Source organism: Cetorhinus maximus, chromosome 33, assembly GCF_964194155.1.
Source record: "Cetorhinus maximus chromosome 33, sCetMax3.hap1.1, whole genome shotgun sequence".
Lineage (NCBI taxonomy): Eukaryota > Metazoa > Chordata > Chondrichthyes > Lamniformes > Cetorhinidae > Cetorhinus > Cetorhinus maximus.
Window position 1 is genome coordinate 13292461 of NC_135911.1, and position 18475 is coordinate 13310935.

At 48.1% G+C, this 18475-nt stretch overlaps 1 protein-coding gene across 9 annotated transcripts in view; it reads right to left on the reverse strand.

The window, feature by feature from the left end:
• Positions 1-18475, reverse strand: part of LOC144671591 (uncharacterized) — a 320132-nt gene that overhangs the window by 269544 nt on the left and 32113 nt on the right. For 3 of the 9 annotated variants that reach the window (XM_078533577.1, XM_078533578.1, XM_078533574.1), the window contains 2 exons: positions 1481-1565; positions 1015-1096 (listed from right to left, as the gene is read on the reverse strand). The exons of 1 other annotated variant lie outside the window; for it this stretch is intronic. In XM_078533577.1, the coding sequence (XP_078389703.1) occupies positions 1015-1054 (40 nt within the window). In that variant the 5' untranslated portion in view covers positions 1055-1096; positions 1481-1565. Of the gene's footprint in view, positions 1-1014; positions 1097-1480; positions 1599-15768; positions 15998-18475 lie in introns of those variants that run through there. 5 more of the 9 variants (XM_078533580.1, XM_078533581.1, XM_078533575.1 and 2 more) reach the window with 4 other exon arrangements.

The window sequence follows — 18475 nt, forward strand, 5'->3', positions numbered from 1 at the left end:
CTCGATGTTCGGTTTCCAAATATGCTGGATAACTGTAATGACATGGAATCTGTACACACGAACCTTCCTGTGCTGTCACCTTTCGTGGAGTGTCGCATTTCCACTCTTGTGTCAGTCCAACTGGGGAGAGAAATCTCAATATTTAACACTGGATCCTCAATGTCAACTGAATCTCTTTGGATTCTCATTGTCTCAGGGGTTATTTCTGATCCAAACTCCATATTGTTGTATTGTTGATTCCGATGCAGCATTGTAGACTGACTTGTCCCCAAGCTCAGCACTGACCCTACTCCAGCAGACAATGTGAAACACATTAACAAAGCGCTTCTAGCCTGAGCTCTGCATGTGTCGAGAGCAAAGACAAATATGCAAACTGAATATTGAAAACTTTACAAACGGACAGCTTTACCTTCCTTCTCTCTTTCAGTTATCTTGATCCCTTATCAAAGTTGCTATCATGGTGAGAATGGACAGGAAGTGTGACGCTGAACAGCCTGTCTATTCTAGGAGCTGCTGTGTTGTCTTCATGGGAAATTCTGACTAAAATCAGCAAAATAAACAAATTTCAGGCCATTGCTGTCAGAGTCCCAGCATCAGGATAGACTTCATCCCCTGAATTTTGTGTCTGATTTTCTACTCACACTTTCACCTCCCCACACCCCCACCCCGACCCCACAACTCACTCGCTGACCTACACTGACACCCAGTCCAGCAACGCCTCGATGTGATTATTTTCACACGTGATTTCCAATCCCTCAATCACTCCGCTCCACTCCCTATCTCTGTAACCTCCTCCAATCCTACAACGCTCTGAGCTCTCTGCTCTGCTCCAATTCTGCTGTCAGACAGGGTGTCAGTGTATATCAGTGAGCACAGGGGTGATGGGTGAATGAGACTTGGTGTGAGTTTGTACACTGTCTCACTGCTGAATCGGTTCCCAATCACAGCTCAATAAGAATGATCTTTTACAAAGACTAGTAACCATAAATCTGTCCGAGCTGACGATGATATTACCTTGGAGGAGCGACAGGAGGAAGTAAGATTTCCCGATCATTGTCCACTCCCAGATATTTCATCGACTTCTCACTCTCAAACTCTGAAAGAGAAAGGAGTTAATGAGACTTCACCTCTTGTCCGACAGCTCTCGAGAGATCAGAACTGCTTTTAGACAATGAATTCAAAGACTAATTTGATTCTCTGCGGGATGATAGGTGCTCTGCAGAGAGTGACAAGGATTTAAGAAAGAAAAACAATGAAGCGGCTGCATTACTATAGCACCACCTCAGGACGTCCGAAAGCTCATGTCCCTTGATCTAGAAAGATGTTCTGCACAACAGACTTGAGCCTCACACCCAGATCTCAATAATCAGTAGAAATCTTTCAAAGGCATGAATCATTGGAATCTGTCTTTATAAAGTCACAACATCAACAAAGGACGGTGTTGGTCGTCGAAGTGAATTCCAATCGTTCCGTTACTTACCCAGGACCTGTCCGGCTACTCGCCTGGGGAGGAACTGCCCACACGCTCTGCTTGGGCTGAATGACCTCTTCCTGTGCTGCTCCCTCTGTGTATTTAATTAGAAAGGGTGGATGTGTCACTGTGACTCAAAATGAGGAAGTTGTATCAAAGTGACAGAACAGCTCGTGTTTTGAGTTTTATGAAGCTGTTAACCCTTTGCGTTCTGGACTTGTGATGATATTTCTGCTCAAAAGTGGAAAGTCATTGACCAGGAATTTCTCCTGTGGGTCACTGAGTTTCGAACCCTCTCTCTGTCTGAGTGAGAATGTCGTCTGTTCGAGATTCATCTGGCAAAATTCAGCCTGACAAGCCAGACCAGCAATTGGTATCAGGACTGAAAGTCCTGCACATTCGGAGCGTCAGTACTGAGGGGGTGCTTCACAGTCGGATGGTCAGTACTGAGGGAGTGCTGCACTGTTGGAGTGTCAGTACTAACTTAGTGCTGCACAGCTGGAGTGTCATTGCTGAGGGAGTGCTGCACAGTCGGATGGTCAGTACTGAGGTAATGCTGCACTGTCAGAGGGTCAGTACTGAGGGAATGCTGCACTGTCAGGGTGTTACTGCTGAGGGTTTGCTGCACAGTTAGAGGGTCAGTACTGAGGGAGTACTGCACTGTGATAGGGTCAGTACTGAGAGTGCTGCACAGTCGGAGGGGCAGTACTGTCCGAGTTCTGCACTGTTGCAGGATAAGTATGGACTTGGTGCTGCACATTTGGAAGGTCAGTGCTGAGGATGTACTGCACAGTCGGATTTTCTGTACTGAGGGAGTGCTGCACTGTCGGAGAGTCAGTATTGAGGAGTGCTGAGCAGCCAGAGGGACGGGACTGAGGGAGTGCTGCACTTTCGGAGGGTCAGCACTAAGGGAGTGCTGCACTGTCGGAGGGTCAGTACTCAGGGAGTGCTGTACTGTCGGAGGGCCAGCGCTGAGGGAGTGCTGCTCTGTCGGAGGGTCAGCGCTGAGGGAGTGCTGCACTGTCAGAGGGACACTACTGAGGGTGTACTGCACTGTCGGAGGTTATTTACTGAGGGAATGCTGCACGTTTATATGGCCAGCACTGAGGGAATCCTGCACTGTCATTGGATCAGAACTTCGGGAGTGCTGCACTGCAGGAGGGTCAATACTGAGGGAGTGCAGCACTGTGAGAGGTTCAGTACTGAGAGAGTGCTGCACTGCATCAGTGTCAATACTGAGGAAGTGCTGCACTATAGGAGTGTCAGTACTGAAGGAGCACTACAATATAGGTGTGTCATTACTAACGGAGTACTGCACTATTGGAGGGTCAGTTCTGTGGACGTGTTGCACTGTAGGAGGCTAAAGACTGAGGGAGAGCAGCACTGTCAGAGGGTCAATACTTAGGGGGTGCTGCACTGTTGGAGGGTTAGTACTGAGGCAGTGCTGCACTGTCGGAGGGTCAGTACTGAGGGGGTGCTGCACTGTCGGAGGGTCAGTACTGAGGGAGTGCTGCACTGTCGGACGGTCAGTACTGAGGGAGTGCTGGACTGTCGGAGGGTAAGTATTGAAGGAGTGCTGCACTGTCGGAGGGTCAGTACTGAGGGAGCACTACATTGTCGTAGGCTAAAGACTGAGGGAGTGCTGCAGGTTTGGATGGTCGTTACTGAGTCATCACTTATCCATTTGAGTGTCAGTACTGAGAGAGTATTGTAGTATCAGAGGGTCATACAGAGTGAGTACTGCAGTGTCAGATGGTCAGGACTGAGGGAATGCCGCACGTTCGGATGTCAGTACTGAGTGAGTGTTGCACTGTGGGTGTGCCAGTGCTGAAGGAGTCAAACCGAATCCAGTGGTCAACTAAAATAGTGACAAGGGTCGAACAAACTGGCGACCAGGTGTAAAAAAAGCAATAAAAAGAAAGAAATGAAATCAAGGGAACCGAAATCGGGCTGTACCTCGCACAGTGACTATAAGTAGAATTTCCATCCTAATAACCGAAGCAGTCCCCTCGAAGAATGGCGCAGTTTGGTAGAGTTGATCCTTTCGACCCAACGCTGGGCGATTGGTCTCATTATGGTGAACTCCTCCCGTTCCCGTGAACGACATTGATGGGGAGGAGAAGAGGCAAGCGATCCTATTATCCACGTGGATTCTGTTTATGGGAATGTATAAACTGAGCAAGAGTGAGACACACACAGTGTGGGGAGAACAGAGAACGGGAGAATCATTCATAACTCCAACTTACCTTCCTAAAATCCACAGGAACTCACTCCCAGGAAATAGATTTAAACCCCTTGATACTATCTGATGGAATTACTTCGGAATGATCTATCCAGGATGATTGTCTGTGGGTTTCAATTCGAACACCCTCCTTCAGGATTGTCCCTCACTGTTGGAAACATCCTTCTCTCCATTATGATTGTAAATGGCTTTAGATATCGTGCGATGATCCACCAGGACAGAACGGACACATTCAATCCCGTGTCCATGATTATGAGTTAATTTTCATTCTGTTATTCTCCTTCCTGTCTGTCAGTGTTTGCAGAACATTCACCAGCCAGTGTAGACTTCAGGAAATGCCGGGTCAGTGGATAATTGGACCAGAGTAAATTCCTATAGTTTATTCACCATTTTGCAGTCAAACATATTTTCAGAAAACATGTGTATTTTATGGGTTATTGTTTAATATTAAACGAACCGCAGCCTGGGAAAGGGAAACAATTTGATTGTAGAATTGGTAGACTTCCGACAACACAGAGGTAAAAAGGTGTCCTACAGTGCCACCACTGGTGGGAGGATGTAATTACAGCGTGACATGTTTACATTGAAGCTGCCAATGTCATTGTGAACAGAGGGAACGATGATGTGAAAAGTTGCTTGCAAATGTACGTTTTTCACTGTATCCTGGGTGGATGAAACAGCTTTGACAACAGAATGAGCTAAAGCTACAACTAACCACCATTTTAGTCTTTCAGTCTTTGAAAGTACAATTAGCAGCCATCCTGAAGGCTGAGTGAATGGGTGGAATGTGCGATGTGTTACAGATTAAAGAGATCAACATTCTATATCCTGGTTCCGCACCGTGTTTGATGAAAAGATCCCAGCCAGGCACATGGATAAAAGATTGGGAAAATAAATAATCGTCCTGCATTAACTGGTAAGCGGTCACTATCTCTATTAATCATGTGAGGGTAGGTTTGTGTTACCGGCCATTAACCCCAGCATCAAACACATCCGTTGGACTGGTCATTTACACAGAAGAAAAGAGGAGACCATTCAGCCCCTTGAGCCGTTAACACAGGAAAAAGCGGAGGCCCATTCAGCTCCTCGAGCCTGTTACACGGGAAAAAGAGGAGGCCCATTCAGCGCCTTTGTGCCTGTTACACAGGAACAGGAGGAGGCCCATACAGCCCCCTCAAGCCTGTTGCAGAGGAAGAGGTGGAGGTGATTCAGCACCTTGAGTCTTTTACACAGGAAAAGGAGGAGGCCCATTCTGCCCCCTCGGGCCTGTTACGCTGGAACAGGAGTAGAACCATTCAATTCCTCGAGCCTGTTACACAGGAACAGGAGGATGCCATTCAGCCCCCTTGAGCCAGTTACACATGAAGTGGAGTCCATTCAGCTCCTCGAGCCTGTTACACAGGAATAGGTGGAGGCCAATAAGCCACTTGAGGCTGTTACACAGGAACAGGAGGAGGCCATTCAACCCCTTGAGTCTTTTACACAGGAACAGGAGGAAGCCCATTCAGCCCCCTTGAGCCTGTTACACAGGAATAGTAGTAGGACAATTATCAATCGAGCCTATTACACAGGAACAGGAGGGGGCCCATTTAAATCCTCGAGCCTGTTACACAGGAACAGGAAGAGGCCACTCACCCCGTTCAGTCAGTTACACAGGAACAGCAGGAGGCACATACAGCCCCCTCAAACGTTTTACACAGGAACAGGAAGAGGCCCATTCATTCCCTCGTGTCTGTTACAAAGAAACAGGAAGAGACCCTTTCAGCCTCCTTGAGCCTGTTACGCAGGAACAGGAGGAGGCCCATTCAGCCCTTCGAGTTTGTTACAGAGGAACAGCAGGAGGCCCATACAGCCCCCTCAAGCCTGTTACCCAGGAACAGGAGGAGGCCCATGCAGCCCCCTTTAGCCTGTTACACAGTAACAGGAGGAGGCCCATTCAGCCCTTCGAGTCTGTTACAGAGGAAAAGGAGGAGGCCCATTCAGCCCCTTGATTCTGTAACACAAGAACAGGTGGAGGCTCATTCAGCCCCTCAAGCCTGTTACACAGAAACAGGAGAAGGCCATTCAGCCCCTTGAGTCTGTTACACAGGAACAGGAGGACGCCATTCAGCTCCTCGAGCCTGTCACACAGGAACAGGTGGAGGCCATTCAACCCCTTGAGTCTTTTACACAGGAACAGGAGGAGGCCCATTCAGCCCATTGAGCCTGTTGCACAGGAACAGGAGGAGGCCCATTGAGCCCCTTGAGCCTGTTACACAGGAACGTGAGGAGGCCCTTTCAGCCCCTTTGAGCCTGTTACACAAGAAAAGGAGGAGGCCCTTATGCCCCTTGATTCTGCAACACAAAAACAAAGAGGATGCCCATTCAGCCCCACAAGCCTGTTACACAGAAACAGGAGAAGGCCATTCAGCTCCTTGAGTCTGTAACACAGGAAGAGGTGGACGCCCATTCAGCATCTTGAGCCTATTACACAGGAAAAGTAGCAGGCCATTCAGCCCCTCGAGCTTGTTACAGACGAAAAGGAGGAGGCCATTCAGCCCCTCGAGCCTGTTACAGAGGAACAGGAGGAGGCCAGTAAAACGCTTGAGCCTGTAACAGAGGAACAGGACAGGCCATTCAGCCCCCTGAAGCCTGATACAGAGGAACAGGCGGAGGCTATGCTGCCCCTCCAGCCTGTTACAGAGGAACAGGAGGAGGCCATTCAGCCCCTTGACCCTGTTGCACAGGAACAGGAGGAGGCCATTCAGCCCCATGCGTCTGTTACAGAGGAACAGGACAAGGCCATTCAGCCCCTCGAAGCTGTTACACAGGAACAGGAGCCGGCCATTCAATTCCTCGAGCCTGTTACTTGGGAAAAAGGTAAGGCACATTCAGACACAGATTTGGTACTCCAAGGGTTAACAGTTTGGTTTCAAACTTTGACAGCAAACACTCCCACTTTGTATCACAGTGACACATCCACCCTTTCTAATTAAATACACAGAGGGAGTAGCACAGGAAAAGGCCATTCATCCCAAGCAGAGCGTGTGGGAAGTTCCTCCCCAGGCGAGCAGTCGGACAGGTCCTAGGTAAGTAACGGAACGATTGGAATTCACTTCCACGACCAACACCGTCCTTTGTTGATGTTGTGAATTTATCAAGACAGATTTCAATGATTCACAGTGCAAAACTCACTCAGTACTGACCCTCTGACAGGGCAGCACTCCCTCAGTGCTGACCCTATGACAGTACAGCATTCCCTCAGTACTAACCCTATGACAGTGCAGCACTCCCCCAGCACTGACCCTCTGACAGTGCAGCACCTCTTCAGTACAGCCATGAGCTGCCTGGGTCCCGAATCTTTGTAATTCCCTCTTTAGTCCTTGGGTGTGGATGAGCTCAGAGAATCTCATGTAATTGAGAAGTCACCATGAACACAGCAGCAGTCAGAATAGACAGACCGACAATCCAACACTCACTACCTGCACCGTTTCACCACTAAACCACAAGAAAGAAGCAAACTGGCTGAAAATAAAGAGATGAGAATTCAGCCCATGTGGAAAGGTCAGAAGTTTATTGTTTCCTGTTTGTCTCTGATCTGTAGCCCAGATAAATATTAGAGAACCACAGAATCAAACAGCACAGAAAGAGGCCACTCAGCCCATTTTCCTTGTCCTGGTCCCCTGGGACAGATATCCAACTGGTCCTAATCTCCCAGTCTTTCACACTCTGCAAGTATTTCTCCAATTCCCCCTTTTGAAAGTTCGTATTGAATCTGCTTCCACCGCCCTTTCAGGCAGCACCTTCTAGATCACAACTACTCGCTGTGTACAATAAAACTTAACCTGCCTGCTCAGTGATGGTTACTCCAATCTGACGGGATTTATATTCATGAATTTGGATTTAGTCTGGAAGAGGAAGAATTTGCAGGGCGATGGCGGAAGAGAGGCGCATTGAAACCAATTGTGTGCTTCATTTATAGAGCTAGCACAGCCAAGATGGCCTGAATGGCCTTTTGCTGTTCTGTGTATTCAGTGATAGGATGAAGAAAGTTCCTTTTCAGCAACATTTGACCTCTTCTGCTGAAATCGTTCATGTTGCAGAAGAGGAAGTGATGTTTTCCATCAGCGTTTAGTGTGGGTTCCAGTTCAGCTTTAACTGAAACTCAGTGAAATGGACTGTGAAGGTCATGAACCCAACACAGCGGCACCTCCACCACGTGCAGAGCTCAGGCTAGTGGCGATTTGTTAGTGCGTTTCACAGTGTCTGCTGGAGTAGGGTCAGTGCTGAGCTTGGCGACAAGTCAGTATACAATGCTGCATCGGAATCAACAATACAACAGTATGGGGTTTGGATCAGAAATAATCCCTTAGACAATGAGGATCCAAAGAGATTCCATTGACAATGAGTATCCAAAATTCACCAATCAGATTGAATCAGATTAGCCAATCAGCTGTGTTGAAGAGCAGACAGGAATGTTAGGCTAATCAGTGATTCATGACGGTGATAATGGGGGGAGTTCTGAGGGCTCCTAATCCATTGTCCTGTCTTGTAAATCAGCACTGAATGGATCCCAATTGGTGGATCTTGTAGATAATGTGTTGGGTGGAAGACTGGCTTCACTAAATAGGATCTTGAGGACCACGAACCAATGTAGAATGAACTTGACCATTGCTGTTTCCAGGATTCTCTTCCATCTGTTGTGAAACCTTGGGGAGTTCCTTGTACGTGTGTGTGCATCTGTCTGTGTGTGCGTCTGTATCTATGTGCACGTTTGTACATCTGACCATGAGTGAGTGTGTGTGCATGTGTTTGTATATATCTGATTGTCTATGTGTGTGCACATCTGCGTGTATTTGAGTTGAGTGTTTGTGTGTCTCTGTGTGTGTTTTTGCATACGTATGACAGTGTGTGTGTGTGTGTGTGTGAGGGGGGGTGGGGTCTGAGTGATGTTGAAGTTTGCGTGAACTCACATTCCACAGCGATGGTTATGAACCCCTCCACTGCTCCATGTTCATTCTCTGCCACACACTGATAGTCTCCAGTATCCATGGATGTAACGTGTGGAATCACCACCACAGCTCATTTTTGGAACTTGTTCTGTTCTTTGGGACATTAAGATGCCGCCACGTCAGGTTAGAAGCTGGGAAACTCTCGACAGAGCAGATTATCACTGCAGAATTCCCCTCAATTATATTGATCGATGAAGCGTTAATCATATCAAGAGAAGTAAATGAGAGATTCTGTGGTGCATCTAAAAACAAATAAAGATCAGCTAACTTACATTGGCTGTGAAGTACTTTGTGAGATCCTGAGATGGTGAAAGTTGTGATTCAATATGCGTTCCTTCACAACAAAGCACGTACTGCAGGACGACACTTCAGTTCAGTAATGAGGGAGTGCTGCACTGGTGGAGGGTCAGTACTGAGGGAGTGCTGCACCATCGGAGGGTCAGTGCTGAGGGAGGTCTGCACTGTCAGAGGGTCAGTACTGAGGGAGAGCTGGACTGTCGGAGGATCAGAACTGAGGGAGTGGAGCACTGTTGGAGGTTCAGTATGAAGGGAGTGCTGCACTATCAGAGTGTCAGTACTGAGGGACTGCTGCACTGTTGGAGGTTCCTATGCAGGGGCTGCTGCACTGTCGGAGGGTCAGCATTGAGGGAGTGCTGCACTGTTGAATGGTCAGTACTGAGGGAGTGCTGCACTGTTGAAGGTTCAATGCTGAGGGTGTCCTTCACTGTTGAATGGTCAGTGCTGAGGGAGTGCAGCACTGTTGAATGGTCAGTGCTGAGTGAGTGCTGCACTGTTGAAGGGTAAGTGCTGAGTTAGGGCTGTACTGTCAGAGGCTCAGTAGTGAGGGAGTGCTGCACTGTCGGAGGTTCAGTACTGAGGGAGTGCTGCACTGTTGAAGAGTCTGTACTGAGGGAGCGCTGCACTGTCGGAGTGTCAGTGCTAAGGGAGTGCTGCACTGTCGGATTGTCCGTACTGAGGAATTGCTGCACTGTCGGAGGCTTAGCGCTGAGGGATTGCTGCACTGTCGGAGTTTCAGTGCTGAGGGTGTGCTGCACTGTTGGAGTGTCAGTCCTGAGGGAGTCCGGCCCTGTCAGAGGTTCAATACTGAGGGAGTGCTGCACTGTCGAAGGGTCATTACTGAGGGGCTGCTGCACTGTCAGAGGGTCAGTACTGAGGGAGTGCTGCACGGTTGAAGGGTCAGTAATGAGGGTGTGCTGCACTGTCGGAGGGTCAGTTCTGAGGGACTGATGCACTGTTGAAGGGTCAGTACTGAGCGAGTGCTGCACTGTTGAAGGGTCAGTGCTGAGGAGGTGCTGCACTTTCGGAGGGTCAGTACTGAGGGAGTGCTGCACTGTCGGAGTGTTAGTACTGAGGGAGTGCAGCACTGTTGGATGTTCAGTATGAAGGGTGTGCTGCACTGTCAGAGTGTCAGTACTGAGGGAGTGCTGCACTGTCGGAGAGTCAGTACTGAGAGAGTGCTGAACTGTTGGAGGTTCATATGAAGGGGGTGCTGCACTCTCGGATGGTCAGTACTGAGGGTGTGCTGCACTGTTGAAGGTTCACTGCTGAGGGATTGCTGCACTGCTGAAGAGTCTGTAGTGAGGGAGCGCTGCACAGTCGGAGTGTTAGTGCTGAGGGAGTGCTGCACTGTCGGATTGTCAGTAATGAGGAAGTGCTGCACTGTCGGAGGCTCAGCGCTGAGGGAGTGCTGCACTGTCGGAGGCTCAGCGCTGAGGGAGTGCTGCACTGTTGGAGTGTCAGTACTGAGGGAGTGCTGCACTGTCGAAGGGTCATTACTGAGGGAGTGCTGCACTGTCGGAGGGTCAGTACTGAGGGAGTGCTGCACTGTTGAAGAGTCTGTAGTGAGGGAGCGCTGCACAGTCGGAGTGTTAGTGCTGAGGGAGTGCTGCACTGTCGGATTGTCAGTAATGAGGAAGTGCTGCACTGTCGGAGGCTCAGCGCTGAGGGAGTGCTGCACTGTCGGAGGCTCAGCGCTGAGGGAGTGCTGCACTGTTGGAGTGTCAGTACTGAGGGAGTGCTGCACTGTCGAAGGGTCATTACTGAGGGAGTGCTGCACTGTCGGAGGGTCAGTACTGAGGGAGTGCTGCACTGTCGAAGGGTCATTACTGAGGGAGTGCTGCACTGTCGAAGGGTCATTACTGAGGGAGTGCTGCACTGTCGGAGGGTCAGTACTGAGGGAGTGCTGCACCGTTGAATGGTCAGTGCTGAGGGAGTGCTGCACTGTCGGAGGGTCAGTTCTGAGGGAGTGCTGCACTGTTAGAGGGTCAATAGTGATGGAGTGCTGCACGGTTGAAAGGTCAGTAATGAGGGTGTGCTGCACTGTCGGAGGGTCAGTTCTGAGGGACTGCTGCACTGTTGAAGGGTCAGTACTGAGCGAGTGCTGCACTGTTGAAGGGTCAGTGCTGAGGAGGTGCTGCACTTTCGGTGGGTCAGTGCTGAGGAGGTGCTGCACTGTCGGAGGGTCAGTACTGAGCGAGTGCTGCACTGTTGAAGGGTCAGTGATGAGGAGGTGCTGCACTTTCGGTGGGTCAGTGCTGAGGAGGTGCTCCACTTTCGGTGGGTCAGTACTGAGGGAGTGCTGCACTGTTGAAGGGTCAGTGCTGAGGATGTGCTTCACTTTCGGTGGGTCACTGCTGAGGAGGTGCTGTTCTTTCGGTGGGTCAGTACTGAGGGAGTGCTGCACTGTCGGAGTTTTGTGCTGAGGAAATGCTGCGGTGTCGGAAGTCAATTCTTTTCAGTTAAAGGCTTATGATCTTTTGGTAAACAAAATGCAGTTTTGGGATTTTTCTGTATACATTGTATTCCATTCTAGCTAATGTAGAATGAAGGATGTCCATACTTACATTGCACAGATAGTACGAGGGTCAGTTCCGATGGAACAGATGGATATCTCACTCTGTAGCTGAGGGTTTGTCCATGGTGTTTCAGTGATGGGATCAGGGTCAGGACAGAAGGATAGGTCAGAGTGACCCCTATGCACACTGATATACACTGACGCCCTGTCTGACAGCAGAATTGGGGTAGAGCAGAGGACTTGAAGTGTGGTAGAGACTGGAGGAGGATACAGAGATGGGGAGTGGTGCGTGGGGTAGAGGGATTGGGATTTGAGGGTGAGATTCTTAAAATCGAGTCTTCACTTGACTGGGAGCCTATGTAGGTCAGCGACTGACATGCATGAGGGGTTATTTCTGGTAAATACTGTGTTATAATTACTCAACAATTCACATTCAACACTCAATGGGAAATAACACAAACTGTGATGTTTGCATATTAACACAAAACACAGCTTATTATAACACACTGTCTGATTCTCAATAACCTGGTGATAGCCTCCTGTTCAGTTCGAAAGAAACCTCTAATACTCTCTTTAATATCAGCGATAAAATGTATTGACTGTGTCCATCAATGTTATCAGGTTCTCTACTCCCATCGATCTCTCCTTCCTTGTTTAAAAATCCTTCGTTTCGACAAAACAAAGATGTGCATTTCTATAGCGCCTTTCATCACCTAAGCATGTACCAAATTACTTCACAAACAATGAGATATTTATTGAATTGTCCTGATTGTTGTAATGCTGGCAACACAGCAGCCAAATTGTGCACAGGAAGCTCCCAGAAACAGCAATGTGATCAATAACCTGATCATCGGTTTTAGGTGCCGGTCAGTGATTGTTTCAAATTGAACTCCCCTCGATCCCTGTGATCCTGTTTAAAAGGCTTTCCTGATCATTGTAATCTCTCCGTTCTGATATCATCCTTGTAAAAGTACATTCTCTTGTGGGACTGTGGTTTCTATTTGAACCGATGATTCACGGTATATTTCTCTAAAAGGATCCATTCTCTGTCTGTTAGATTTCACTGATAAACCCAAGATATTCCCTGCTGAAATTATTGCAGGAAAGCGTGTGGATGTAAGCTGCACCTTCAACACAACGTGCAATGGAACAGCAGCACCTGTCTTAACCTGGGACACTCCCACTGACGTACCTGGATCAGTCTCAAACACTGTAACTCAGCATGGCGTCACTCTGACCGAGACTTCTGTTCTGACCCTGATCCCATCACTCAAACACCACGGACACCCTCTCAGCTGCGGAGCGGACCATCATACTAACTGTGCAAGGTAAGTATGGACATCCTTCATTCTACATTACCTAGAATGTAATAAAATGTATACAGAAAGATCCCATAATTGCATTTAGTTTACCAACAAATCATCAGCCTTTATCTGAAAAAATTTACCTCTGACACCGCAGCATTTCCTCAGCACAAAACACCGACAGTGCAGCAATCCCTCAGTGCTGACCCTTCAAAAGTGCAGCACTCCGTTAGTACAGACCCTTCAGCAGTGCAGCCCTCCCTCAGTTCTGACCCTCCGACAGTGCAGCCTTCCCTAAGCACTGACCCTTCAGCAGTGCAGTCCTCCCTCAGTACTAACCCTTCAACAATGCAGTGCTGACCCTCCGAGAGTCCAGCACTCCCTTCATATTGAACCTCCAACACCGTAGCACTGCCTCAGTACTGACCATCCGACAGTGCAGCACTCCCTCAGTACTGACACTCCGACAGTGCAGCACTCCCTCAGTACTGAAACTCTGACAGTGCAGCACTCCCTTCATACTAACCCTCCGACAGTGCAGCACTCCCTCAGTACTGAGCCCTCCGACAGTGCAGAACTCCCTCAGTACTGACCTGAAGTGTCTGCCTGGAATACATGCTTTGTGGTGAAGGAATCGACATTGATATCACAACTTCCACATTCTCAAGGCCTCACCAAGTGCTTCACAGCCAATGTACGTTAGCTGATCTTTATTTGTTTTTAGACGCACCACAGAATCCCTTAATTACTTCTCTTGATATGATTAACGCTTCATCGATCAATACAATTGAGGGGAATTCTGCAGTGATAATCTGCTCTGTCGAGAGCTTCCCAGTTTCTAACCTGAGGTGGCGACATCTTAATGTCCCAATGAACAGAAGAAATTCCAGCAATGAGCTGTGGTTGGTGATTCCTAACGTTACATCCAGGGACACTGGAGACTATCAGTGTGTGGCAGAGAATGAACATGGAGCAGTGGAGGGGTTCATAATAATCATTGAGGAATGTGAGTTAAAGCAAACTTCAACATCACTCAGACACACACACACACACACGCACACACACACACACAGTCATATACGTGCAAAAACACACACAGAAACACACACTCACATGTGCACACACATAGACGCTCAGATATCTACATGCACATGCGCACACACTCACTAATGCACAGATGTCCACACGTGCACATACATACAGATGCCCATACGCAGTCGCACACACAGACGCACACAGATATACAAGGAGCTCCCCATGATTTCACAACAGATGGAAGAGAATCCTGGAAAAAGCAGTGGTCAAGTTCATCCTACATTGGTTCATGGTTCTCAAGATCCTAATTAGTGAAGCCAGTCTTCCACCCAACACAATGTCTACAAGACACAACAATTGAGATCCATTCAGTGCTGGTTTACAAGACAGGACACTGGATTAGGAGCCCTCAGAACTCCCCCCATTATCACCGTCATGAATCACTAATTAGCCTAACATTCCTGTCTGCTCTTCAACACAGGTGATTCGCTAATCTGATTCAATCTGACTGGTGCATTTTGGATCCCCATTGTCTAAGGAATCTCTTTGGATCCTAAATGTCTAAGGGATTATTTCTGATCGAAACCCCATATTGCTGCATTTTTGATTCCGATGCAGCATTGTAGACTGACTTGTCCCCAAGTTCAGCACTGACCCTACTCCAGCAGACACTGTGAAACACACGAACAAAGGGCCTCTAGCCTGAGCTCTGCAAGTGGTGGAGGTGCCGCTGTGTTGGGTTCATGACCTTCACAGTCCATTTCACTGGGTTTTGGTTAAAGCTGAATTGGAACCCACAATAAACGCTGATGGAAACCATGACTTCCTCTTCTGCAACTGAACAATTTCAGCAGAAGAGGTAAAATGTTGCTGAAAAGGAACTTTCTTCATCCTATCACTGAATCGCACAGAACAGCAGGAGGCCATTCAGGCCATCTTGGCTGTGCTAGCTCTATAAATGAAGCACACAATTGGTTTCAATCCCCCTCTCTTACCCCAACGCCCTGCAAATTCTTCCTCTTCCAGACTAAATCCAAATTCATGAATATAAATCCCCTCAGATCGGAGTAACCATCACTGAGCAGGCAGGTTAAGTTTTATTGTACACAGCGAGTTGTTGTGATCTGGAAGGTGCTGCCTGAACGGGCGGTGGAAGCAGATTCAATAGGAACTTTCAAAAGTGGGAATTGTAGAAATACTTGCAGAGTGTGAAAGACTGGGAGATTAGGACCAATTGGATATCTGTCCCAGGCGACTAGGGCAAGGAAAATGGGCTGAGTGGACTCTTTCTGTGCTGTTCGATTCTGTGGTTTTCTAATATTTATCTGGGCTGCAGATCAGAGACAAACAGGAAACAATAAACTTCTGACCTTTCCACACGGGCTGAATTGTCATCTCTTTATTTTCAGCCAGTTGGCTTCCTTCTTGTGGTTTGGTGGTGAAACGGTGCAGGTAGTGAGTGTTGGATTGTAGGTCTGTCTATTCTGACTGCTGCTGTGTTCATGGTGACTTCTCAATTACATGAGAGTCTCTGGACTCATCCACACCCAGGGTTAAGGAGGGAATTACAAAGATTCGGGACCTAGGCAGCTCATGGCTGTACTGAAGAGGTGCTGCACTGTCATAGGATCAGTACTGGGGGAGTGCTGCACTGTCATAGGGTCAGTACTGAGGGATTGCTGCACTGTCATAGGGTCAGTACTGAGGGATTGCTGCACTGTCATAGGATCAGTACTGAGGGAGTGCTGTACTGTCATAGGGTCTGCACTGAGGGATTGCTGCACTGTCAGAGGGTCAGTACTGAGTGAGTTTTGCACTGTGAATCATTGGAATCTGTCTTTATAAAGTCACAACATCAAGAAAGGACGGTGTTGGTCATGGAAGTGAATTCCAATCGTTCTATAACTTACCTAGGACCTGTCCGACTGCTCGCCTGGGGAGGAACAGCCCACATGCTCTGCTTAGGCTGAATGGCCTTTTCCTGTGCTGCTCCCTCTGTGTATTTAATTAGAAAGGGTTGATGTGTCACTGTGATACAAAGTGGGAGGTGTTTGTTTTCAAAGTTTGAAAGCAAACTGTTAACTCTTGGAGTACCAAATCTGTGTCTGAATGTGCCTTACCTTTTTCCCAAGTAACAGGCTCGAGGAGTTGAATGGCCGGTTCCTGTTCCTGTGTAACAGGCTCAAGGGGCTTAATGGTTTTCTCCTGTTCCTGTGTAACAGCTTCGAGGGGCTGAATGGCCTCCTCCTGTTCCTGTGCAACAGGGTCAAGGGGCTGAATGGCCTCCTCCTGTACCACTGTAACAGGCTCGAGGTGGCAGAATCGCCTCCATCTGTTCCTCTGTATCAGGCTTCAGGGGGCTGAATGGCCTCCTCCTGTTCATCTGTCACAGGCTCGAGGGTCTAAAGGGGCCCCCTCCTGTTCCTGTGTAACAGGCTCGTGGGGCTGAAATGGTCTCCTCTTGTTTCTTTGTAACAGGCTGCAGGGAATGAATGGGCCTCCTCTTGTTCCTGTGTAACTGACTGAACGGGCTGAATTGCCTCCTCCTGTTCCTGTGTAACAGGCTCGAGCGTCTAAATGGGCCCCCTCCTGTTCCTGTGTAATAGGCTCGATTAATAATGGGCCTCCTACTGTGCCTGTGTAACAGGCTCAAGGGGGCTGAATGTGCCTCCTCCAGTTCCTGTGTAGAAGACTCAAGTGGTTGAATGGCCTCCTCCTGTTACTGTGTAACAGCCTCAAGTGGCTTATTGGCCTACACCTGTTCCTGTGCAACAGGCTCGAGGAGCTGAATGGGCTTCCTCCTGTTCCTGTGTAACAGGCTCGAGGGGGCTGAATGGGCCTCCTCCTGTTCCTGTGTAAAAGACTCAAGGTGCTGAATCACCTCCACCTCTTACTGTGCAACAGGCTTGCGGGGGCTGTATGGGCCTTCTCCTGTTCCTGTGTAACAGGCACAAAGGGGCTGAATGGGCCTCCTCCTGTTCCTGTGTAACAGGCTCGATGGGCTGACTGGGCCTCCTCCTTTTCCTGTGTAACAGGCTCAAGTGGCTGAATGGCCTCCTCCTTTCTTCTGTGTAAATGGCCAGTCCAAAGGATGTGTTTGATGCTGGGGTTAATGGCCGGTAACACAAACCTGTCCTCACATGATTAATAGAGGTAGTGACCGGTTACCAGTTAATGCAGGAGGATTATTTATTTTCCCAATCTTTAATCCACGTGCCTGGTTGGGATCTTTACATCAAATACGGTGTGGAACCAGGATATAGAATGTTGATCTCTTTAATCTGTAACACATCGCACATTCCACCCATTCACTCAGCCTTCAGGATGGATGCTAATTGTACTTTCAAAGACTGAAAGACTAAAATGGTGGTTAGTTGTAGCTTTAGCTCATTCTGTTGTCAAAGCATTCTCATCCTCCCAGGATACAGTGAAAAACGTAAATTTGCAAGCAACTTTTCACATCATCGTTCCCTCTGTTCACAATGACATTGGCAACATCAATGTAAACATGTCACGCTGTAATGACATCCTCCCACCAGTGGTGGCACTGTAGGACACCTGTTTTCCTCTGTGTTGTCGGAAGTCTACCAATTCTACAATCAAATTGTTTCCCTTTCCCAGGCTGCGGTTCGTTTAATATTAAACAATAACTCATAAAATACACATGTTCTCTGAAAATATGTTTGACTGCAAAATGGTGAATAAACTATAGGAATTTACTCTGGTCCAATTATCCACTGACCCGGCATTTCCTGAATTCTACACTGGCTGGTGAATGTTCTGTAAACACTGACAGACAGGAAGGAGAATAACAGAATGAAAATTAACTCATAATCATGGACACGGGATTGAATTTGTCTGCTCTGCCCTGGTGGATCATCGAATGATATCTAAAGACGTTTACACTCAGAATGGATGTTTCCAACAGTGAGGGACAATCCTGAATGAGTTTGTTCGAATTGAAACCCACAGACAATCATCCTGGATAGATCATTCCGAAGAAATTCCATCAGATAGTATCAAGAGGTTTAAATCTATTTCCTGGGAGTGAGTTCCTGTGGATTTTAGGAAGGTAAGTTGGAGTTATGAATGATTCTCCCGTTCTGTATTCTCCCCACACTGTGTGTGTCTCACTCTTGCTCAGTTTATACATTCCCATAAACAGAATTCACGTGGATAAGAGGATCGCTCGCCTCTTCTCCTCCTCATCAATGTCGTTCACGGGAACGGGAGGAGTTCACCATAATGAGACCAATCGCCCAGCGTTGGGTCGAAAGGATCAACTCTTCCAAACTGCGGCATTCTTCGAGGGGACTGCTTCGGTTATTAGGATGGAAATTCTACTTATAGTCACTGTGCGAGGTACAGCCCGATTTCGGTTGCCTTGCTTTCATTCCTTGCGTTTTATGGCTTTTTTTACACCTGGTCGCCTATTTGTTCGACCCTTGTCACTATTTTAGTTGACCAATAGATTTGGTTTGCACTCACTCGGTAAGGAGCCTGCGACAGTGTAGCACTCCCTCAGTACTGAGCCTGTGTCAGTGTAGCACTCCATCAGTGACCCACAGGAGAAATTCCTGGTCAATGACTTTCCACTTTTGAGCAGAAATATCATCA